The following is a 25,212-nucleotide window of genomic DNA, read 5'->3' as shown; positions in this document are numbered from 1 at the left end:
CATCTAAAGTTAGACCTGCTCCAATGGCATGTAGCGCATGTCTACAAAAAGATGCCTGCTGCTGTCACTTGTAAGAACACAGTGGAAAGAGCTGAGAGTGGAAAGGGGTGAGAGTTGATGAGAGGGAGACAGGTGTGTTGTAATGTTTGTGAACATTATTTACATTATATAACACAAATTTATTTTCCCTTTTACATTGGGAAAAAAAATTCAATAGTGTTCCAATGCAAAGGTCTGCTGCTTTTTTTAAAATACATGGAGAGTATCATAAATGAAAAGGTGAGATATTTATCTAATAACAAAACAAAGTCATCTCAATTAAGAGAGTCATTACTGCTAAGAAATAAATAATAAATGAAAAACAAATTCCATATTTATTTTGTTTTTCTGAGGCTGCATCGGGCTACCTTTTGAGCTCGAGTTCAATTTATCGAGTTCAATTTATCATCAAAATATAAATATTTTACTTAAGGAGAAATTAAACAAATAAGTTATTTCTATGTTCTAAGAGGTACAATTGTAAACGTCTGCTGTGTATATTTGTTTTATTTATATTTTTTTGGATTTTTTCTTTGTGACATTTAATTGTATGTGTTCTTGTATTAAGAAAAAGTGAACGTATTGTAATTTCAAAGAGTTTTATTCTTGTTGAAGATAATGTTTGTTTAATTGTTTAAAGTATGAAACAGGTCTGTTAAATACAAACATTTATGTTATCTTTTTTCTGTTATAAAAGCTGTATTATACTATGGTGAAACAAAAAAATAGACCACTTGAGGTGACTGCATAGGAATTGGGCTTACTTGGATTCAAGAACATTCAGAAACTAATAAATGTGGTCTTTCAAAGGGGTTAAGAGCTGTTTTCTGTATCTAATCTGCGAGTTGTATCAACTACTTAATTCTCCCACATAAGAAGGTAGACCTTACGCTGGCAGAATTCCATTTGTGTTTTCATTTTCCTAATCATGAAATAATCCCTCTCTCTTTTAAAGTGGTTTTAGCACCTGGAGAGTGACAATGCTCAGACACCTTCAACTGCCATACTTACCTGTCATCAAACAGCTAGATGCTTTTCCTTGTGCTTGACATGTTTTCAGTCAGTAACATACTTTGAGACTGCAGACACTGCTGAATGTAAATTAACTAGAAATAGTAACAGACCTCCTGAAAGAAAGGCAAGAAAACATCTACTTTATAACGTTTTGACATTAAAATACATGTTTCTAATATTTAGTCAGCAACAACCAACCACTTCCACAGCTTTTGAAAGATTATTTTCCTTTTTGTATAGTACTTGGTGCACTTTTCTTTGTACAGATATGTTTATTGTTACATTTTCTTTGACAGGTTTTGCCTTTGGAAACCTTGGTATCTTTTACAAGCTGCATTATGCATGTATGACCACTAGATGGAAGCAAATTACTACTGTTGCTTTTTAAACCGAACTAAAATAACTTTTGAGTGGGATTTAATCAACCAATACCTCACTAAGATGAGCCACAGTTGAGTTTCTTTGAGTATTTTCAAGTAAAAGTGAATCAACGTGGTTAGCATCAACCACGAGGTAAAACTGTGATAAGCATGTGATGTAAAATGCTCTAAAAGAATCAAGCTATGGATTATCCTCATGGGCTATAGGTTGATCAATCTACCCCTTAGGTAACCAGAGTGCCATTCCCAAGAAACATCTAGGGAATTAAACTTGTTCCAAAATCCAGGCTCTCCACAGTTTTAGAGTGGTCTCCAGAGTTGGAGTGTGTTATATTAAAGGAATAATGCACGACAGGGCGTGTGTTGTGTAGGGATAACATCACGCCTGGGGCGGTTGGGTTATCTGATGTTATCCCTGAACAACACACAACCTGGGGTGCATTATTCCTATTATACAATGGCTCACACTGTAAAAATACAAATACAAATATAAATGCACTGTAAAATAGCACATAAGACTCATTTCATGTTTAAAAGTGATTATAACATTGGAATTAACATTCTGCCTGTTTTTATTATTATTTGTTTATTTAGCAGACGCCTTTATCCAAGGCGATTTACAGAGACTAGGGTGTATGAACTATGCATCAGCTGCAGAGTCACTTACAACTACGTCTCACCCGAAAGACGGAGCATAAGGAGGTTAATTGACTTGCTCAGGGTCACACAATGAGTCAGTGGCTGAGGTGGGATTTGAACCGGGGACCTCTTGGTTACAAGCCTGTTTCTTTAACCACTGGACCACATAGCCTCCTATGTGTTTTCTATTTACAACTGTAGTAAAGTAACATCAGCTGTTTCAGTCAGTAAAAGCTTACAACAAATTGAGTCTCAGATTTTGTCTTTCTAATTTCTAACATTTCTACTTTTATTCCCATTTTTTTCTGTATGCAGTGAACGCACCCAAGATTGAAAACATGCTTGTGACTCGGTAACGCAGCAGGGTCTTTCAGTGGAGGAACAGTGGGTCACGGTCATTTTGAAAGCAGTTACTTCTACAGACTCCATTCAAGAGAGAAGGGGCTAGCTTTGTTTTATAAGGTTAGTTTCATATCCAGGTATTTATTTCTACAGTAACCAAACCTCCATAGACGAGAGGGGGGAAAGGACTGGGTGGGGAAATGGCCTATAAGGTCAAAATTCACACATTAAAAATGTAATTTAATATATTGTCAATATTATAATAATCTCATAAACATGTAACTATGTGGCAATGTGCTCCGCCCCTGTGTGCATTTCTGTGTTGTATGTTGCGTGTGGTGTGTTAATGTTGGTGTATAGAGATGGCTGCACGGGATATAAATGGGTGTGTGCAGCACGAGTTATTTAAAATGTATAATTGTATTTAGGCACGGGATTGCACATCACTTCACGTGCATTTAAAGTATTTAATATGTGAGCACAAGGTTGCACGTAATTAATTCACGTGCTGGGATTCAAGTGAATAATTAATTAGTAATTGAATCCCAGCACAACAGTATATATAGATGCACGTTTGACTCACTCGGGGTTGTGTGTTCGGTGAGTGGAGAACGGGATTGGAGACGGAGGTAATAGTTGCAATAATAATCGTTAGTTAAAATATCTGCTCACCGTGTTTTGTCTGTAGAGTCCGTTTTGTTTTGGCGAATGTGCCGTGTCCTGTTTTGTGTTCTGTTTAAACCTTTTATTTTGTTAATAAACGCTGAGTGCTACCATTTGCACTCAGCTTCTCATCACCACCGTCTGTCTGTGTATTCCTTTCTGGTCTGACGCCACCCACTCCGGCCGTCTTTGTGACAAACTAATAAATCATTTAATGAGAAAATGTCACATTGTTTATAATGTGATTTCTTTTTAAATCTATCACTTTTTGTCCATGTCACAAGATCAGAACCATTTTGTAACCAACACCATGTCCTTGATAAGATGCAAGTTATAGGGGCAGTTCTCTCCCCTACAGAATGGAAAAGGGAAGACAGCTTGGCCCATGCTACACAAACAAAAGACTGAAAAACACCTGTCAATGTTAAAAAAATGAGATTAAAACAACTGGGCAGTGGCAATCATCCACAATGTTTTATTTTTTACACTGTATTAGGAACAGGAATTAAAAGCTATACATATTTTTTTATTTTAAAAATGTTATTTTCTGTAATATTTATGGTTTTTATATTGCGTAATGATTTAAATTATTTTTTTCTCAGAAACATGCTGTCTGTTTAGTCACAGAGGAGCAATAGTACAAGCAGTGGAAATGTGAGCTTTCCCACCATGCATCATGCCTCTCCTGGAGGTACCATCCATCCTTGTACAGAAAGTACTTAACCAGCTGATTTTACTACAAGGGTTAAGGTGTCATTTGAACAAGTGTTCACATTATATCTACAGCTTATAGTATAACTAATATATAAGCTGTAAAATGTAAAGTTATAAAAAAAAGGCCTCCAAGCCAAATCTATAAAGTCAAGGTTTATATTGATCCATGGGCCTACTCAGAAGAGGGTGTGTAGTTTCAGAGTCACTGACCTCTTCCGTGGCCTCTTCCCTCCTATTGGCTGCTGGTGCATTCCTAAACTCCTCCATCTCCATCTGGTCTTCTTTCTCATTGTTTTTTAAGCCTTGCTCATTGAATGACCAAACCCGCCGCATTGGCGTTAGTGCTCTCTTTGTCCCTGTTCCTCGTCCTTCACTGTTTTCACTCACTGCACTGCCTCCACGTTTCTCATAATCAACCATTGGGGTCCTTCTGCTGTCTGTTCGAACTTCATTCACCGTTTGTAGCTTGTTTCTTGGTGGCTGCAAAGCCCTTCGTGTCTCCTTGGCCCTTAGCTGAAGACGTGGTCTTGCAGGGGGAAAATTAATTTCAGATGGGATATCATCATCATCATCATCATCACCTAGAGGGAAAGAGAGAAAATAATGACACGTTTATTTATTGCGCTTCATAAACCAAATGTACAAGAAGTCAACAATTCAAGCTACATATTTAGTCTTGGTTTATTAACAGTTTTAATTCTTTCCACAATGTACTATCCAATTTACTATCCAAACGGCAGAATGTCATTTTAATGACATATTTGTTTCAGGGCTATCAGCGCCTGAGCCGTTAAAAAAAAAGGACTATTTACCTGTTTATAATGGAGTGCACCAATGTGCACCACATTCACAACCAGACAGATGGCACTAGATAACTATTTTATTGTTATGCCAATGTATTATTTTGCTTTTACATCAGCACAGTACTAATAAAGACCAAGGATTTATACCGGCTCAAGTTAAGCACCCAATACAATGTGTTGTGTAAATAGTGCTCTTTATATGCACTGCATTATTTACACAGCACTAAACTAAAACAGACAATTGAATAGTAAATAAATACTGTATGACAAAAGAATAGTGTTAAGTGATGCTGAACTACAAACCAGTAAATGTGCTTTTCTATATCTCCGAAGGAAGTAGATTTCTAAGGCCTTTTCATTACTTCATTGTAAATATGTGTTTAGAAATTGGAATATATACCCAGTAAGACTATGTTGAAAATATGAGCTCTATAATGTGCAGCTATGGCATTACCTAGAATTTTAGGACATAATTAATATATATATATATATATATATATATATATATATATATATATATATATATATATATATATATATAAGAAAATAATTTAGATGTTTTATTTAACATTATATAATCAAAAAAACTACAAAACGTCCAAAAAAGATTTGTCAGTTTTTCGTTAAGTATATGGAAAACTACAAAACAGTATGTAATTCAATATGTTAACGTAACATTCAGCAGGTTTCATTCGACTTTATGAAGCAAAAGGAGTTCATTCTACAGGGTGATGCAAAACATTTGGCCATAGCTATATGTGTTTCCTTTTAGAAATATAAATAACCTGGTCTGCTTTCTGATAAAGTGGAGTGCACAGAAGGATACACACAAAAAAAATACAGCATGTAATCCTACTTCACTTCACAACCACCACTAAAACACCACATCTGCTCTGCCACAGAGGGGTTGGGTCTTTAGTTTCCAAAAGTTATTGTTGTTCAACAAAACATTTTCCAAGAATATATACAGGATCTTTGCCTTTTTAAAGCATTGATTTAGGAAGATACTTTACCTGTCAAGCCAGATTTTCTTAATCTCAGTCTCGGTTGAAGGTTCTGGACAGTAGGAGGAAGGGAATAGTACTTGGCAGCAGCCTGAAATGGAAAAATACAAGACCTTAGTAGGAAACCTTCCCTCCTCACTTTGCCATACAAACAAGTGCATGCTGTACAGGTGTGTTTCAACTTATATCTCACAGGTGTACAGAGGCGAATGTTACTACTGAGCCAGAGAGAAAGACACCATTGTGTTTTTTGCACTGTAAGTAGACAAACGTTTCAGCTAATATCTTTATCACTGTTCAAGAAGAAAGTGATAAAATGGATTGAGTGTTTTAAATTATTGACAAATTGGAAAGGCTTGCTTAATCAAACAGAAAACATGGGGTGCAGCAGGCAAATTCCAGAACTAGACCCTTTAAACCCCTGGAAGTCTTGGTTCAAAACCAGTTCTGGGAATGAAATTAGCATGGCACATCACAGAAGGAATGAAATGACCGATAATGACTGAGGTGTGTCTGTGAATGCCTAACCCCAGAATCACCAGCACCAATAATCACCAGCACCAATAATCACCAGCACCAATGAGTCGCTCCTTGTGGAATCTCCACGCAAATAAAAACATCATTTTCAGTACATCTGAGGCGTGTTAAGCTTTTTATTCTAAAGTTTCATTAGGTTTTATTTTTTTCAGAAATGAGAAAAACTCCCATTCCCGTTATAAATACCTACAGGTGTCTGCCACGTGCCAGCCTTCCTCATACTCTTCCTTATGCTAGAGTGTCTGCGTAAGAGGATCTCCTTTGTCCGGGTTTCATTAGGCAGGGAATGCCTGGTGTATGTTAACGTCTGAAAAAATTGACAACATTTACAAAAGTGTTAAACACTAGAAAAAGTGATAACTTAAACCACATGTGATTAAACAAAGCATTTTTTTTTTGTAAAAAAGCTGTAACAAGAAAACATAGTCAAGAAAGTGAGACGCTATCTATTAATATGTATTTTTATTTATTTTTTATGACAAGACTGCCCCAGCTCTGCTAGGACGTTTCAATGGGCTGAACCAATCTGACTAATCTTGGTTCAAGTCATGTTTTAAAGCTACTAAAACACTAAATGTAAGTAGGGAGAACCAGAGCAGAGCTTGGGGAGTTGAGCAGGATTTTCATGAAGTACTGTTGTGGATCATTTCAAAGTATCATAATTTAAATTTGAAATTAAATTGCTAATATCTTATATATTTTAGATGCCCATTTCATATGTTATCTGTAACCAGTGTCCTCTCCCTCCCCTGTCACCTTTGGCTCAGTGTGTAAGCTGGTGACACAGTGTAGTGGACACTTAAGGTTTTTTTTTCTAGCTGTTGTATATATAGTACATTCATTTGTTAGTTCTCTGTGGGCCACATATATGTAATATCTTATTTATAGCCATGAAAATTCAAGTTTATTCTTTAGCTGGATCTACTATACACTTAAACAACTTTATTCAGCAACTAAATATGGAAAACATTGCCACAAATTTGCTACCAGTTACCCAACACCCTGACATGGATTATTTCTTACTTATTGTACTATTTAGGTCTCAACACTAACCATTACAAAATGTAAATAAAAAATGATATTATATAAGTATTTATTCAACGTACCCTCTCACGTATTTTATACATATTTTTGGACAATAGCTCTTGCATGCTCCTAACTTCCTCCGGTAGGAATGTTTCAGGTTTTGTAGGTTTCTGCTCTCTGCAGGGTTAGAAACAAAAACACTAGTTACAAAGGGTGTGCAGAAACTCGTTACTTGTACTCATTATTGTCTTTAAGAAGTATTTATCGGCAGGTACTGTATTTAAAAGCCGATTGCAAAGTTTTTCTGTCTGTGTCGACATTTTTTCTGGCGCACCACGGCCATTTTCTAACTTGTCGTTTTACATTGAAACAGTTCTACTTACTGTAGGGAAGTCAATGATGGAGCACCACTGATTCCACCATTTGAATCCAACAACACAAGTGCATTTTGTAATTGAAGCTTCTTGTATAAGGAAACAATGCTTGATTGGGGCTTGTTGTCCTTAATTAGGACCTTCCTTAGAAACCTGTCATTGATTTTTTTAAACCTGTGGATTAATTTAAAAATAAACCTCATATTAATAACAACAGTAAAAAATGCAGAGCAAGGCTGATTGAGTCAAAGTTTGGCAAGCACTGCAACCACACTTTATTTGCTAAGAAATAAATAATAATAATAATAATAATAATAATAATAATAATAATAATAATAATAATATTTTCACCAAATAGCTGTAATGATACTTTAAACAATAGCTATTCTAAGAAAATCTGAAATGTTATGCTTCTTCAAACGGTTTCCTTAAAAAGGGGACAAATGAAGAACTAGGTTGCAAAATAGGTTTCAAACCCTGATATATCAGTCACAAAATTGGTTTTATTATATTTTAAAATAGCAGCGAACCATTAATATTTGTACGTGTCCATAATAATCCACTATCAGGGGTCTAATAAAGTTTTTTTAAAAATCCTTAGCAACCTAGTTCTTATTTTGAAAATCAGTCTTTTTCAATTTGGTTCAAGTAATGTATTAGCAGCCGTGCAAAGGGCCCAAGAGCAAACTGCACAGCAATTTGTATTTTTTTATTTTTATAATCTGTTATGCAAGCTTGCTTTAAACCCTGTACCTGTAGCCAGCTCTTGGTTGTCTAGTGATAACCCCATACCCATTGAATTGTTATTGGCTGCTTTGAATACAGGCCGAGTATATCAGACTTAGGTATGTGTTATGTAACATAATTCTGTTGACCACCGAGATATCACTACACAGCATGTTTTTTTCTTGCTGTTGTAGTAGAAATCATTATTAAAACTGTACTTGTCTTTCCAGTAGTAGTGACTCCACTGTCCACAGAGATCTTCAATTCCAGCAATTGCATGTTCCATTGCCTACACAAAATAAAATAAATAAATAAATAAAGTGATTAATGGAACTGTCCCTGGGCAAATGTGTTATTTGAAGCTTAATAGTAAATACATTCTTAAATACACTTGTTTTAAAGAACCAATACCAGCAATTTAGAAGCTTTTAGGCTATTTGCATTACTCCTGTTTGTTTCAGTAATACACTTTTAATGCAGCCAAAATGCAGACGTTAGGCAAACAAAGGATCAGATTAACCAAGGTCTTTATGTAATAATGTTTTTGCCAAAGGAAAATTTAAAAAGTAAATGAAAAAAACTGCTACATGAGACTGTATAATAATAGAGTTTCTTGTTATCTGGTCTAATGTCATACAGTTTTATGATTCGTCTGCAAATTGACTTCATGTGCCACTCGCACATTTAAAGTACAACTGAAGAAGTTATATTTTGATCTGCAAAATTTGTTAAAAAATTACCTTCAAAACTGCCGCCAAGATACTGCACAAGTACAGCCAAATGTGAAGTGTTTTTCTTTCATCTAAAGTTATGACAGAATGTCATAGAGGACACGAGAGATTTTGCGCATGCTTACCCGACCATGAATCTCCACATTGATCGTCATCAGCTTTCTATTTGTCCTCCTGAGATTCAGATAGTCTATCAGGGGTCGAATTGTTATCCCCTACATAATTATATATAAAATAGAAAGAAAAAGGGACACAAAAAAAAGAATTATGTCTCTTTAAAATGTCCTATCATAAAGAACTTTGGAATGTCTTCATGAAAGATGTTATACTATTGATTATGTTGTTCTGAAATGCCATTTTTTATATTTTAACTGTCTACACATTGCTGTTGTGGTCTAGAAGGAAGGATTCCATTGAACAGAGAGGTATCTCTACATTTATATGACTTTTCCAATACCACAACTCGTTTCAAATGGTTTATCTCTCTATATCGTTATTTTGGTTTGTATTTTAGGTCATTCAAATTGAATGCTAATTTGCTACCCATAGTGAGGCAATTACCTGGTTTAACCTTTTTTATATACTGGGGCATGGTATACAGTACAGTACAATACAGTATAGAGGTATACTATAGCAGGTGGAGATAATATAGTTGAAATTGATCAAAAAAAAAAAATAGCTTGGCAAATATGTACAATTCTTAAAAATGCATTCAAATCCATTTACTGTTTATTTCAAAATGGAAATATTGCTTTTTTGAGAGAAACACATAACAAGGGAACCCTCTTTTCACCTGAATAAAGACTGTGAATATAATAACAGCTATGGCCGCAGTAGTGAATAAATTTCTTCTGGGAAAAGTATGAGGCAGCAGGAAAGCTAGACTGAAGCAGATGGCTCCTCGTAGCCCACTATAGGCCATACTAAACTGGTCCTTGAAAGTGAAGGGGATGGTGCGGAAATTGTTAATGATCTGAGCAAGGACAAGCACTCCTGAAAAAAAAAAAACAAGGGTGTTAAAAATGTAACTCTTAGCAAAGTATATAACCATAAAAAAAGGTTCCATAAAAATATTTCTTTATTTTACATTTTCATAAAAATAAATGATTCCTGTCCAAGTATGCTTTATAGTTACAAAATGAAAACCAAACAAAAAAAGTAAAACAGAATAAAAACAATAGCAGGACTGCACCTACAATGTAAAATATAAAAATAATAAAGAATGTTGCCTTAATTATTGTAGGTGTTCCTTACCTAACCCCCGCCACACAAAGCAGAAGATTAAGGTGAAACCAATGTAGGCCCAGTTCCACTCATGCTTGCTGGTCACTGTTGTAACTCCGAGGAAAAAGAAGATGAGAGTCTCACTGACACTGCTCCACATCTTCAGAAAGTGCCGAATGGTGGTGCAGGACCTCTGAGAAACATTTTCTTCAACATAGTACTTCATTGTCAAGGCACATGTTACAATGCTGAAAAGAAGCAGATTATATGGTTAATTAGTGCAACTTAATTTTGTAATTGTACAAATTGTAGAAGTGCACTAGGTTTTTGTTGGCAGTAAAACTAATAGACAACAATATTATATGGAAAAAGATGTACCAGGAACTTCACCCAAAGCTGCTGTGGTGGTTGAGATCTGACATATGATAATGGAAAGATAGCTGAAACCCTAAGTATCCTTTAGTATGCAACTTTAAAAATACAACTTCCCTAGTTCTACAAACCAGCATATAGAAGTTTTGTTTTCCTTTACACTGAAATGTGGTTTCTCTGTCAGATAACGATTTTGGGGTAATATACAGAGAATGCCAGGTTCATAACATACAGATGTTAGGTGACACATAAAGCAAGGTATCAATTCTTATGGGCACCTACCTATATAATATTCAGAATAAATCTTTTCAGTATACTTACGCCATGATGCTTGAGAGTGAAAACAGTTCAGCAACGAGGTATGCCAGGTAGCTGTACATGAAGACGAAGACAGGCTCAAGTTCTCTGGTGTTTGTGGTGAACCGCGTTGTAAACGCTGCCACAAATCCAAACAAGAGGCCAAACATTATGCCTCCAAACCCCACCACGAAGAAGTCTGCAGTACCTAGGAAGATATCTATAGAGTCCACGTGGTCTATCTGGGACATATACTTGAACAGACTATACAACGCCTACAAGGAAAGAAAAGAGTTTTATTAAGATTTACAACAGGTCATTATCACACTCATTTTGCCACTCATAGTAAACACAAGCACAACTGCTTTCTGCATTGTAATACACATTGGTGTCTGCAATTAGTGGACTGCTGTTTACCTGAATATTTTCTGAACAGACAACTTTAAAATCTGAACATATTTTTTCTTCTGATATGTGATTCTTTCATAGTTAAGGTCCAATGCAGCTACGCTGAACTGCGGTTTTAGAAACTTTTTTGATCGCCAAAAAGTTTGTTAAAACATAAATCTAATATCAATGATTTATCAGTGGAACAAGTGTACCATTTTCATGGAATGGTCAACTAAGTTTCATGGTAAATTACAGTCTAAATTGACCTGGATTTTTGACCAAGGTTAAAGGATTAAAGTAACATATATCAAAATACAACAGCAACAGCATTTCATTTCATGTCTGAAGGCATCCCAAAGCGCATTACAAAAACATGTTTATTGAAATACTATGCAACACAAATATGTCTTGAGGGAAGAAAAAGGGACATTTTCTGAGTCCTTGATTGATGCTGACAGTGTATTCCAAAGTCTAGAAGCATATTGTTTAAAAGCCCGATATACCTCCTGGATCTTGATAAAAATATAAATAAATAAATAAATAAATAAATAAATAAAATCGTTAGGATCCTTTCAAATCTGACTTGACAAAGTTTCGAGGTCAATCAGCTACCAGGAAACGGAGAAGCATTGATGGGATTCATAGGTTAAAAATGAAATTTCACTGGAAGTCTGGGATACCAAAATTGCTAAAAACTTATTTAAAGGACACAAACAGGAGTTGTGTGGTTTTGCCCAAGTTCTGCTTCTGCATTCTGCTTTTTTTTTTTTTTTTAATGAAGCCCAATATATGGCAATTAATGCAATTAAATATACAGTTGTAGTTTTTACAAGTTTACATACCCCAACGGAAATTTATAATTTCTAGAAATTTCTCAAAAACAAATAATTATAGGAAAAATTGTTTGTAGCATTATTTTGTGGATGAGAAAAAAAAGTTACAAGAAATAGATTTTGCAAAACTCCAAAAATGCTAATTCAAAAGTATTCATACCCTGACAAGTAAAATTAAATTAATAGCTAGGTGAGGTACCTTTAGCAATAATAGCCTCTTTTAAATGATTAGGAAATTTGTCAGTGAGCTTTTGGCATGATTCTTTTGTGATTTTTGACCATACTTCAACGCAAAATTGTTCCAGTTTATTCAAATTCTGAGGACTTCTCTTGTGCACAAGAGAAGTCCAATGCATACCAAAGATTCTCAATCGGATTTGACTAGGCCATTCCAGAACCTTGATTTTATTTTTCTTTAACCATTCTGAAGTAGATTTTGATGTGTGCTTTGATTGTTATCGTGTTAGAACATCCAGTTGGGCTTTAAACCAAGTTTTGTAGCAGAGGGTTTCAGATGATTGGCCAGTATCTTTTGGTATGCTATGGAATCCATTTTACCATGTCTTGGAACTAAATTTCCTGTGCTATTAGAGGAAAAACAGCCCCATAGAAGGATATTACCACCTCCATGCTTGACAGTAGGTATTGTGTTCTTTTCTTTGTACGCCTCACCAGACTTTCTCCAAACGTAATGATTATCAGCATGACCAAATAGCTCAATTTTTGTTTCATCACTGTAATCACTATTAACGTTTCTTCACAACACCACTTGCACCTGGAGCACTCACTATTGGACTGGAGACTGTGTAGGTGTTTTAAATCGTGTGTTGGTTGTTATTGCTTTGGGACTGAACCCTGTGGTTTTGACTGGCTGTACATATAGTCTTATTAGTTAAAAGCAATTAATAAACCTTCATTTTCACCATTGAACTGTTGTTGGACTGTTGTTACTCAGCACTGCATCACCTCTACACCTGTGCACTAGAAACCACTTTGCCACATCTCCACACTTACCACAGTGACTGCATCATTGTAGAGTGACTCCCCGAACACCACAATATAAAGTTGCTCGTTGATGTTTTCTTCTTCAAACACGGTTAGCACAGCTACAGGGTCCACTGTTGAAATAATGGTGCCAAACAGTAGATTTTCCTGCAGGTTGATATCCTGAATCCCAAAAGCTTCAATTTGACAGATACCAAAGAGGGAGATTCCAATGCCGATGGAGTTCCACAGTGTCCCAACAACAGAAAACCAAAGGACTGTGCCACAATTCTCAAAGAAGAGACGAGTAGGCATAAAATAGCCAGCATCGAGTACAATAGGTGGCAGTAAATACAGGAAGAAGACATCTGTGGTCAGTACTGCAGGGGACGCTTCGTGAACTGAATACATAATCCCTCCAACTATAAGTCCAATGATAATTAGAAGACAGCATTCTGGAACCCATACTGTTATTTTGTGATAAACATGGAAACCTATAAGAAATAAGAAATGTACATCTTTCTTTCATGGTCTAGAAAATGCTACAGTGTCTAGCTGGTTGAAGGCTAGTAAACTTTGTCTAATTGCATGAGACCTTATCACCAAAGCACACTATTAATATCCCTACACTTCTCCAACAAACACTGCAAGATGAATACAAAACATAACATCTAGTCATATGTTTTAGAAATAATAGCCTCCATAGCTCCTAACATTTTCAGAGCTTTCATTAATTGTTTACCCTGGTAAACAATTAATGACTACTATTTTTTTTGGTTTTGTAGCCCTGCAAATTTGAATCCCGCCCCGCTAAAGATGTGCAGTTTTTTTCTGTTAAAGTCACTCCTGTGGAATGGTAAATAATTCCCATCTTTGATTTCCTCATTCCAGAAACCCATGTGACATATAATAAGGTGGGACTTTATAGAAGACCCATTTTTATCTATTTATTTATTTTTTTCAATCTACACTTAACTTTGTTTCAGTAATGTCGTACTATACAGCTGTGGCCAAAAGTTTTGCATCACCCTAGAATTAACGAATTTTGCGTCAAATGAAACCTGATGAATAATGTTATGTTTATATATTGAATTACATACCGTTTTGTAGTTTTCCATATACTTTACAAAAAGAACTGACAGAAATTAAAGAAAAGTGAGATTTCGCTTCTGGTAGACTAAAGTAGGCTATCGTTTTGTAGTTTCTTTGATTACATAATCCATCCATCTATCCATTATCATGAGCCAGAGCCTAACCCGTCATACACAGGGCGCAAGGCGAGACTACACCCTGGGCGGGACGCCAGACCATCGCAGTGATTACATAATGTTAAATAAAATATCTAAATTATGTTCATATAGTTTATTTATTTATTTTTAATATGTCTCAATCCTAAAATTCTAGGTGATGCAAAACGTTTGGCCATAGCTGTAGAGCCTACAGAGTTGACTGCATTCATTTCGGTTTAAAGCCTGTGAGGGATACAGGTACAAAGAAAACAACCCTGATCAATTGCATTTACAGTAGTACGATTAAAAAGACAAATCCAAACATGTATTACAACGTGTTATTCTCATGTAGCCCTATGCAAAGTGTTGGACATGAGAACACATAATGCAAATAAGCTTCTACATGAAAGGATATTGTCCTTTTTGTTATTGAATATAATAAAACCACGAAATAAAGTGAGACATAAAGCGGAACTGTTGCCATGTGTAAAAAAAAAAAAAAAAAGCGTTAATATTTTATCTTTTTTTTCCAGATTTAACTTAAATTGTGTATTTTTTTCCCAGGTTTAACTTAAATCTGTTATTTTTTCCACAGATTTATAAATGTTGTGAAAATAAATATATTTTTTTTAAAATATGTACATTCAGATATAATTTATAAATCTTAAAATATTTAGCAACTTTTCAACACTTAAATGCTAAATCTTTATTTAATATATATATAAGATTTAGCATTTAAATGTTGAAATGTTGCTATATATATTGTTATTAAATATGTATTTTGAGAATCAAGATTTAACTGTTTGCAAATAAATCTGTTAAATATTTAGCTAAATGTTAAATCTTTTTAGAGATTTAAGATTTAGTTAAATATTTAAGTTCACAAAATCCAGATTTATTTGCCAACAGCTAAATCTTGATTCTTAAAATAAATATTTAATAACAAAATATATATTTATTTTTAAAATAAAGATTTAGCATTTAAATGTTGAAAAGTTGCTAAATATTTTAAGATTTATAAATTATACCTGAATGTACACATTTAAAAAAATATTTATTTATTTTCACAAAATGTATAAATCTGTGGAAAAAATACAAGATTTAAGTTAAATCTGGGAAAAAAATACGCTTTTTTTTACACATGGCACCCCATACTGTACTGTAGCTTGACCAATTAGTTACACATATAATTATATTAAATCGGAATATGGGTAAGTACAGTGCCGTTTTATTAATACCTCTTAAATGTAATAACCATTTGGGATTTAAATACAATTTAAATACAGAAGTGCCAAGCAAATGTGTTCTTATTATTTTATTATTATTATTATTATTATTGTTGTTGTTAACTGCCAATTGGAAAAAAGTAATAATTATAAAAATGTAGTACATGCATTGTTTATATATATATATATATATATATATATATATATATATATATATATATATATATATATATATATATATATATATATTAGCTCAAAGAGGGGCATGTTAAACCTATTTTGTATACAACATTTGACATGAGGTTCATGAATCCTTTTGAAAATATACTTATTAGGTAACTATAGATGATTGGGTGTTCTACTTACCAATTTTCGCCAAGGAAGCTAAAAGAATCCACAGCGTTATTTCGAATGGTATTTGTATACGAGGATAGTTAATTTGGAAGACTGGCAAATATTCTTTTTCGGGTGCAGGAAACGTGTGTACAGTATTAGAAGGCTGTCCCGGTGATGAAGTTGTAGGAGTTTTGCCATTGACATAAGATGCTGATGAACCATGAATTACAACCACAATATAAAACACGACCAAAGTCAATCTCCATACAGATAGAGAACCCATTTTAGCGGTTGAACTTCAGACACACAGCAAATGCAATTTTATAAATCAACAGGCTGAATCAACAACACTGGTTTAGTGATGCATCTCAATCCAAACTGGTGTATGTTCATTTAAAAAAAATAAACTTTTAAAATAAAAGAACCGTAAAGTCCTCATGCAGTAACCAGCCGATTGGAGTTCTGTATTTTAATTTATTATTATTTTTTTTTAATATTTTACATTTCCTGGGTTACTCGTTTTTCCTCTTCTTCTGCTGTGAAGTCTTTTACATTCTCGCACTGGGAGGTAATGCACAGATTGTCCACACCAGAACGCTCCAACAAACTAGGCAAAGCCTCACCTCCCCCACCTGTTTTATCATCCAATCATTTTCAGTCTCCAACATCAAATAGAACCATTGTTACCAGCAATATTCAAAAGCCAAATGTTTTGCTTGTTTTTCAAAACTCAAAGTGTAGTGACTGAATATTGACCTTGTTAATTATTGACCCTGTTATGCCTACATCAGATCCTGGCATGCTGAATATAAGTTGAAAAAAATCAAATATGAGTTATTTAGGTTATGGGCTGCAGATAATTGCTCATAATTCCAGAACGTTTTGGATTGTTGGTTAGTTAATCCATCTTTCTATATTCAAAAGTACACAGAAAGTACATTGTTGACCCCCCAGTTTGTTTACATTCACCCAGTTTAGTTCAAGCAGTAGTTGTAATCCCTAACACAATTAATAATATACACAGCGTAGTGATCTCTGTTTTGGATTGTAATATTGATACTTTCAACCGATCTGCCCTGCACTACTTTAAGCTTAAAAACAGTTAACATTTTTTTTTAACCCAATATTGAAAATGTATGTGGTGTTTCCTGTAAAAATATATTAATACAAGTTATACAGTGTATGTGGATAAAACAGGAAATCATATTTTAAATTATCCTTTGTTTTCTGGGCTATAACAGGATTTGAATGTGCATTAATAACTCCCTATTCAAATAACGCCAAGGGAATGCTTATTTTGGCAGGTAGGTTCCAAGAAGAGGAAGGCCAGGTTTCTATACTGAAGCATAAAGTAGTGTGATTTTGCCTTTAAAAACTCAAAATTTCGTCTTTCAAAGGCGAAATTTCGACTTTAAAATTTCAAGTTTTAAAGATGAAATTCCAAGTTTTTTTTTTTTTGTTTTTTTTTTTATCTCCCATGGCCCTAGGGCTCTTCCAAACAAAAAACACATCTAAGAAGTAAAACATTAACAGTTTAATAGTTACAAAATCCAGAACACCATTTTTAAAAGTCCCTGGTGCTTCTGGGAGCAGCAAATGCAAATGAGCACCATCCCTTTTCAATTGTGATTTTTGGTACAACAAAATCTGGTACCTCTTTGAATATTTATTATTATTATTATTATTATTATTATTATTATTATTATTATTATTATTATTATTATTATTATTATTTCTTAGGAGACACCTTTACCCAGGGAGACTTACAGTTGTATACAAAAAATACATATCAAGAATTACAGTACAATTAAGAGCAAGATACAAAATACAATGACTTCAGTCATAAGAAGAGCAAATACAAAACACAGTACGATTTGATATCGGGGCAGTTCAAGAGCAGATAACAGTGTTGATGGGTTAGATACGAGTGCAAGTGAAATACAAAATACTACAGATTGGATTAAGTGCAGGATTAAATACAGTAAAATAGGGAGCAGATAAGTGCAAGTTAAAGTGCATTAAAGGCAGAGTGCTTTATTGTCCAAAAGGTAAGACTTGAGTTTTACAGGTGTTGTCTGAAGATGTGTATTGAGGAGGTGCCAGAAGGTGGTCAGGGACTGGGCAGTCCTGACATCCGTAGGAAGGTCGTTCCACTACTGCGGGGCGAGGGTGGAGAAGGAGCGGGCTCTGGAAGCAGGGAAGCGTAGTGGAGGTACAGCCAGTCTTCTACTGTAGACAGAGCGGAGAGGTCGGGTTGGGGTGTAGGGAGAGATGAGGGTCTGGAGGTAGCTGGGTGCAGTCTGGTCAAGGCATCGGTAGGTGAGTACAAGAGTCTTGAACTGGATGTGAGTGGTAATCAGGGGCCAGTGGCATGAGCGGAGCAGTGGAGTAGCGTGGGAGAAGCGAGGCAGAGAGAACACCAGATGAGCAGCGGAGTTCTGGGTGAGCTGGAGCGGACGGGTGGCGGACGCAGGGAGGCCAGCCAGGAGGGAGTTGCAGTAGTCTAAGCGGGAGAGTACCAGGGCCTGGACAAGGAGTTGCGTGGATAGTTGGTGAGGAAGGGTCAGATTCTTTGTATGTTGCTCAGGAATCGGCAGGTGCATGCTAGAGTGGAGATGTGCTAGGAGTAGGAGAGGAGGGGTCCAGGGTTACTCCAAGGTTCTTGGCTGAGGAGGAGGGAGGGAGCATGGTAGATTCCAGAGGAATGGAGATAGAGAAATCAGAGGAGGGGGAAGATGAGAAGGGGAAGAAAAGGAGGTCAGATTTAAAGAGGTTGAGTTTGAGGTGATGCGAGTGCATCCAGGAGGAGATAGCAGACAGACAGGTAGAGATACGGGACCGGATGGTGGGGTCAGAGGTGGGGAAGGAGAGGAAGATCTGAGCATCATCAGCATAGAAATGGTGTGAGAGGGGAGGGGTGGGCAGGTCGGGAGGTGAGGGGACAGAGGGAGTCGAGGGAGGAGATGAGGGAGGAGAAGAAGGTGGTGGTAGCAGAGTCTACAGAGAGTTGGGAGAAGGAGTCGATAGGAGGGAGGTGAGAGAGAGCAGTGGAGGCAAGGACAGAGGGGGAGAGAGAGCAGAGGTTACGGCGTGAGGTGACACTGGGGGTAGGTGGAGTAGAGAGAGAGGGGAGAGACAGAGAAAAAGAGATGAAATAGTGATCAGAGCGGTCCAGAGGGGTGACAGAAGGGTGGAAGGGCAACAGGCCCTGGAGAAGGTGAGGTCCAGTTAATGGCCAGCTTTGTGAGGATGGCGAGAGAGGTGTTAAAGGAATGGAGAGGAAGGAATCTGGCAGTGGGTGGGGTTGGAGAGATGGATATTGAAATCGCCTGACAGGACAGTTGGGGTAGACAGAGAAGGGAGGGAGGAGAGGAGATTGTCTAGTTCATTGAGAAAGTGAGTGAGAGGTCCAGGGGGACGGTGCAATACAATTAGCAGGAGTTGACAGGGAGAGGTTAGTTGGATAGCGTGAAATAAAAAGGTGTTAACAGAGAGTGAGGAGAGGTCAGAGGGGACAGAAAAGAGTAAGAAGGGAGAGAGGAGAAGACTAGCCCCACCTCCCCGTCCAGTGAGACGTGGAGTATGGTAAAGGACATAGAGAGAGGACAGGGCAGCAGGAATTACAGTGTTATCAGGGGAGAGCCAGGTTTCAGTGAGAGTAAGGAAATTGAGAGAGAGGTGGGAGGCAAAGACAGAGATGAAATCATCTTTGTTAGAAGAAGAGTGACAGCTCCAGAGGGCACCAGAGAGAGTGCAGGAGGGCAGAGAGACAGGAGGGGGGGAGAGGCAGAGGGGTTAGGGGAGCAGCGGCGGAGATAGGACAGAAGACGGGAGTGAGAGGACAGAATAACAGGGATGTAGTTATCTGTGCATAATTATCCCCCACTGGTATATGGTCTAGCATGGTACATATATTGTTACAAACACACTGGTAATGTATCTAATATAAAAACAACATAAATATACAAAATAATGAAAAAGATGTATCTTATTAGTTATTGAAAGTTTTATCAGCTTGATTCACAGACCCTGATTAACACTAGTCTCGGATTACCTTACCTATAATAACATTAGGCTGTCCAAGTTCATGGCTCAGGGTATTTGAAACCAGTTTTTGATGTGTGAAACTGTTTTAGACTTTTAAAGAAGTCAAATACAGTCTAGAAATGTTTCATGACTACAAAACTGTATTTAATGCAGTGAAACAGACTTGTTTCTTTTCTTTTTTAAATAGTTAAGTAAAATGTTCAGTTATTGCAAAAATGTAGAATAAGAGATTATGATGAAGTAACATACAGTATGTTAATACATGTTTTTAAAACCAGTACCATATTCTTTATTGACTGCACATGCTAATTCTCAAGTCAGTCAGTCTCTCATGCGTGTTACGTTATTATTGTTCTGACTTTGTTTCTATGAAAGCTGAAATGCCACATAACCTGTGCTGCAATATTAGCAGGATCATTTGTATTTCTATCTGTGTTTTGTATTTGAGTGGCAAACAGGTTTCATTGAAGGAGGAAGCTTGTGTTTCTTGTTAGCACTATGTATGCTTTTAGCTAGTGCCACTATCGTTGAGATTTCGGGAACACTGCATACACTGAAAAAGATCACATGAACATTTTTATCAAGACCGAAACTGTACTTTTACCTGAAAGTGGTTAGCACCATTGTTCTGATAATGATAAGAATCACTTTGCTCCCTGGAAGCTCATTTCTTTGATGGGATTGGCACACCTCCTGGTTTCACAGGTAGAGGTAAATAGTGTAGTTATGACACTTGCAATGTATAGTCTCTGTATTTGCTACACCAGGATTGCAATAATACAGGTAAAGATGTCTAATTACCGTACATTATGATTTCAAGTCCTGGTTGTATAACCATGTTTAAAAAACAAGTTTGTGGTTCAATACAGTTCAGTTGTTACTACCACAATTCGGCAGATGTTTTTAAAATATGGTGCAACTCTTTGTAGACTGTGGAGTTCTGAGAAGTTGGAATATATTTACAATTTGAAATAAGCTTTTAGACAGATATCTGTGTTACAACTCTCCCTGTATGCTGTGCCATCATGCTTTATTGAAACCGAGGGCCAGCCCTGGGTTAATGGAGTCCAATATTTCCTCAGAAAGGTGCCTAATGTCCAGTACAGGTAGCACTCTTAATATCTGGGCACCAAAATGGTGGAGAAAACTGCTCTTCAATGTTGTCCTTGTGGTTCCACTTTAAATATGCATTTGTTGCACTTCTACAGTATATGAGGCGTGTCTGTCTAGGCCTTTCTAAGTAATGCTAGTGCTACTGCTGCCACCTATTGACAGAAACTATTTAGCAGGCTATTAAGCAATACCGACTGACAATAAATCCTATATTTTGAGACTGACAGTTCTGTCTGCTGTTTGTACTGGTTATTTTGGAGTTATGATGTTTTCATACGTACAAGGGTAAAAGCTCTTATTTATAGGACTGGGCTCTTTGCTTGGTAGTTACCCTCCTTCGTCTATTACCAAGGGTAATGGAAAAGCTCATGGTGCACTCTAAGGTAAAACAATTTCAATTTTGCTATAGTATTTTTAATGCTAACATGAGATATTAAAGAGTAAGTAGCAGGGTTCCGAAAAATATAGCGTGACACGTCCCCACGTGTTGCTCTAACTGTTTAAATAATGTACCTGTAATTTTTCTTTTCATTGTTAACATCCGGACAACTTTTTACACTTGCAAGTCTCTTTAAAAGCTCTTTTCAAAATGGCCGCTCTAGTGCACTGGGGTTTGAGATCTGTCTTCTAAATCAATGCAGGAAGAGCGATTAAAACGCTAAAAAAAAACCAAAACATAACAACAAGTACTCTGGCTTTTCTGATCTGTACCACATCATAGATCGTTATTGCTGTGTTACCTGTTTGACAATGTGAGCAATAATCCTTACGCTATCAGTGCACTAGAGCGGCCATTTTGAACAGAGCTTTGAAACAGATTTTAAAGTTATAAGTGTAAAAAGTTGTCAGGAAGTTAACAATGAAAATAACAAATGAGCGTGGAGGAGCAGCAGCACCAGTTGAAGACAGAAGGCGCTCCTGTGTGTGAGGAGTGTGGGGACTTTGGGCATGTCTATGGGGAGTGCCCATGGACTTCTGACAAACCTCACTACCTGATGCGATCTAATTTAGAACTGGACTCGAGGCTACCCCCTGAGGTGGTCTCAAGTCCGGTTCTCGAGTACAGTATTAAACGTTGTGTGGTGTAGATGCTTACTGTATTTAGTACTTTTAAGCCGGTTTAAGGCAACTAATACGGTTTAAAGGTATAGTGTGGACAGGGCCAATGTTATGCAATTTGAGGTACTGAGGGTATGGTCATTGTTAAGGAACACCCCTTTTCTATTGAAATAGCCACATCTATTCAATGCCCACCTGTTCCAGCAGTGACCATCATTGGTGTAAGCATCCAAGCTGGTGGTTTGCTGGTTTTCAGATGGTCGTGAAGGTTTAGTAGACTTTGAGATGTTGAGGAGCTGGTTAAGCTGGTCCAAGAAAATAGATCCAATTGAAAACCCCTCTACTGTAAAGTGTAAGGTCAGCTGTCATCTACACCCCAAAATGAATCAGTTTGTCTAGGTGATGAGCAGTAAGAGATCAGTTAAAATCTGTTCCAATTCTCAATTCACTAGACCAAAAGCATTCTAATTATATGTATATCATTATGTTTTTACCTTGTGTGAAATAGTTCTGGCTGAAATAAGTTTCTTTTTTTCTAGCAATTTTTTCTCTTTAATAACTAAAACATTATGAGGTCAATTTCCTTAGTTTCATACAACACATTCAACTGAGGATTTGCTGATTTAATTAAAAAGATCTCCTAAAGGCCAAAAAATTAATTATCTTATCAATTATTTTCTGTGTGTCCTTCACTAATGTCCTCATTAAATCTGCAGTCCAACAATGTCACTGGCATATCAAAAATATACCAAATTCTTTCTAAAATTACCAATTGAAGGTGGTAGAGTGCACAGTAGGGTGGTCAGAAAAACTGACTGCACTCATTTTCATCACATAAATTATACAGATAAAAATGAACAATTACGTGGTCACTGAAGAGCTTCTTATTTGCTGTTTTTTTCACTTTGTGTAAAGCTATGTGAGGTCCTATTACTTCCTTGTTGGAAAATCCAGTGAGATGGTAGATTACTGTTTTATTTATTAATTTATTTTTAACTCATCCTGCAAATTCCATACTTTTATGTAACATCTGGTACTTTTAACAATTAGTATTTGTAATATACTTTTAATAATCATTTAATTGACTAATGATTTCTTGCTGATAACTGAATTAGTTCTATACATGTAATGGTTGCTAGGAATGGTTGAAAGTGCTATGCAATCGGAGTCTTATTTTCCATCCTTACTTTCTCTCTCTCTCTCTCTCTCTCTCCATCCCTCCCTCTCCCTCTCCCTCTCCTGACCTGACTGTCTGAGGAATGGAGAGGGGTATTGCTGCAGAACGCAGACTCGCACAGCGTAGCTCTCACAGGCAGCTCACACAGGGTAGTGCTGCGCGTGCAGCCCGATCACATGATAAGGGTGAAAATGTAGGTACTCAAACAAAGTTTGAAAATAACAATAACCTATCCCTAAACCTAAGGTTAGTGGGGTATTATGGTCATGTGGTAGGTGTGTTAATGGTGAATGAAGCACTATATAAATTACGAGTTGCACACGCAGCGCTACCCTGTGTGAGCTAACCTGTGGGAGCTACGTTGTGGGAGCCTTCATTCTGCAGCTGTATATTCTTTAGGGGAATGTGCGAACAGAGGGTGTGGCTGGAAAATGTATCTATTGTGGGGTGGGGCTTTGGGTTACATGTGTGCCTTACAATGTGAAGACAGTTGGAAATTGCATTTAGTTTATCTGTTACTCTGTATCAGGGGTAGTTCATAAAGTCTAGTAGTAGTGAATTTCTCTGTATCATTATAACTGTATGTTAATAATAATACCCGATTACTGTGATTTGATATTGTTTGTCATGTCTGGTCTTTTTACTCTCAGGTCTCAATAGATATTAAGAAAATAGCAGGCCTTGTTTTCTTACATTTTACACTTTTAAAATCTGTTTCAAAGCTCTTCAAAATGCCCGCTCTAGTGCACTGGAGTTTGAGATTTGTCCTCTAAATCACTGCAGGAAGAGCGATAATAAATAGATAAATAAATAAATAAAATAACAAGTGCTCTGGCTTTTCTGTTCCGAACCACATCATTATTGTTGTGTTACCTGTTTGACAGTGTGGCCAGTAATCCTTACACTATCAGTGCACCAGAGCAGACATTTTAAAAAGAGCTTTGAAACAGACTAAGGTTATAAGTGTAAAAGGTTGTTATGAAAAGAAAAATGACAGGTACATTATTTAAACAGTTGTAGCAACACAGGGGGATGTGTAACGCTATATTTTCCCGGAACCCCGCTACTTACTCTTTAAATGCCTTTCAAACCAACAGTCTTGTGAATCTGTGGGAGTACAAATAAAGTTTAGGAAAAAAACAAACAAACACAAAAAAAACTGGAGAACAGGCTTTGCTTTATTTTTACCTTCATCGTCCATGAAGAAATGACGTGTTGTGATCACAGAGGAAACGTCACATATACTGCAATGTAGGCGTGAGCCACTCAGTACAGGAAACCTTCTACCACATTTTACAGGCCCAGGTAATTTGCTTTTGAAATGCACAACCATACTTGACCACTTATTTAAAAAAAAAATGACTGCCAAACATGTACCACAAGCAATAGAATGTGCTTCTCTTGAATATTTTTTTAGATGAATTTATACATTGGATTTGCCAGAAGACATGGACTCACTGTAAACATGTTACAAAATAATAATTCATAACAGGATTGGCTTTCACTTGAAGCTCTAGTTGAGATTCTTTAATCAAAAAATAAACTCGTTTCTGTGAAGCTCCTCTTTACTGAACCTTGAAATGAAATATAGTTTTCGCATATTGATGTACTACCAATAGTCACCACGGTGTGGTGTGATGCCCCGCGTCCCTTCTGCTTGCGTTCAATTCTAGAAGAAAGTGGGAGGTATAAAGTGACAGCAAATTACGTCAAAGAGGCTGTCAGAGAAGGGCGGGACAGACTGAGGTTACTGCAGAGAGAGGCAGACAAGGAATCGGAAAAAAGGAAGAATGACGTTTAATTAAATAAATGCACTGAACATCATCAACCAGTAAGGACCGTTTCATGCATCTTAATGTAAGTATAGCTCTCTCGATATACAGTCTAATTGCCTTGTAGTTCTTTTTTTTTTTTTTTTTAGCAGAATTGATAT

General features: G+C 36.4%; 2 protein-coding genes across 9 annotated transcripts in view; one reads left to right on the top strand and one right to left on the bottom strand.

Annotated features, from left to right (window-relative positions):
• Positions 1-3,938: 3,938 nt before the first annotated feature.
• LOC117405768 (sodium/hydrogen exchanger 2-like) lies at positions 3,939-16,166 on the bottom strand. The gene is made up of 12 exons (XM_034009130.2): positions 15,914-16,166; positions 13,123-13,586; positions 10,910-11,160; positions 10,247-10,464; positions 9,786-9,985; positions 9,118-9,207; positions 8,480-8,550; positions 7,545-7,709; positions 7,242-7,338; positions 6,326-6,442; positions 5,608-5,689; positions 3,939-4,372 (listed from the first exon to the last, which is right to left on the bottom strand). Exons 1-12 carry the CDS (start codon positions 16,164-16,166, stop codon positions 3,939-3,941), a joined length of 2,442 nt encoding a protein of 813 aa, XP_033865021.2.
• An 8,815-nt stretch (positions 16,167-24,981) lies between these two features.
• Positions 24,982-25,212, top strand: part of LOC117406148 (inositol polyphosphate-4-phosphatase type I A) — a 67,032-nt gene continuing 66,801 nt past the window's right edge. For all 8 annotated transcript variants that reach the window (XM_034010018.3, XM_059030221.1, XM_059030223.1 and 5 more), the window contains exon 1: positions 24,982-25,136. The gene's annotated coding sequence lies outside the window, so the exon portion shown is untranslated. The remainder of the gene's footprint in view (positions 25,137-25,212) is intronic.

The sequence above is a fragment of the Acipenser ruthenus genome, chromosome 9 (assembly GCF_902713425.1).
Source record: "Acipenser ruthenus chromosome 9, fAciRut3.2 maternal haplotype, whole genome shotgun sequence".
Taxonomy (NCBI): Eukaryota; Metazoa; Chordata; class Actinopteri; order Acipenseriformes; family Acipenseridae; genus Acipenser; species Acipenser ruthenus.
The sequence above is the reverse complement of the archived record's forward strand: the minus strand, read 5'-3'. Positions and strand labels throughout refer to the sequence as shown.

Excerpts from the sequence above, each read along its gene's own strand:
- LOC117405768 (XM_034009130.2), bottom strand. The coding sequence starts at position 16,166 with ATGGGTTCTCTATCTGTATGGAGATTGACTTTGGTCGTGTTTTATATT. Across the intron at positions 11,161-13,122 it reads ACAATGATGCAGTCACTGTG|GCGTTGTATAGTCTGTTCAA; the intron begins GTAAGTGTGGAG and ends CTTTCCTTGTAG. Across the intron at positions 5,690-6,325 it reads CTGGCACGTGGCAGACACCT|GCTGCTGCCAAGTACTATTC; the intron begins GTAGGTATTTAT and ends TTTCCATTTCAG.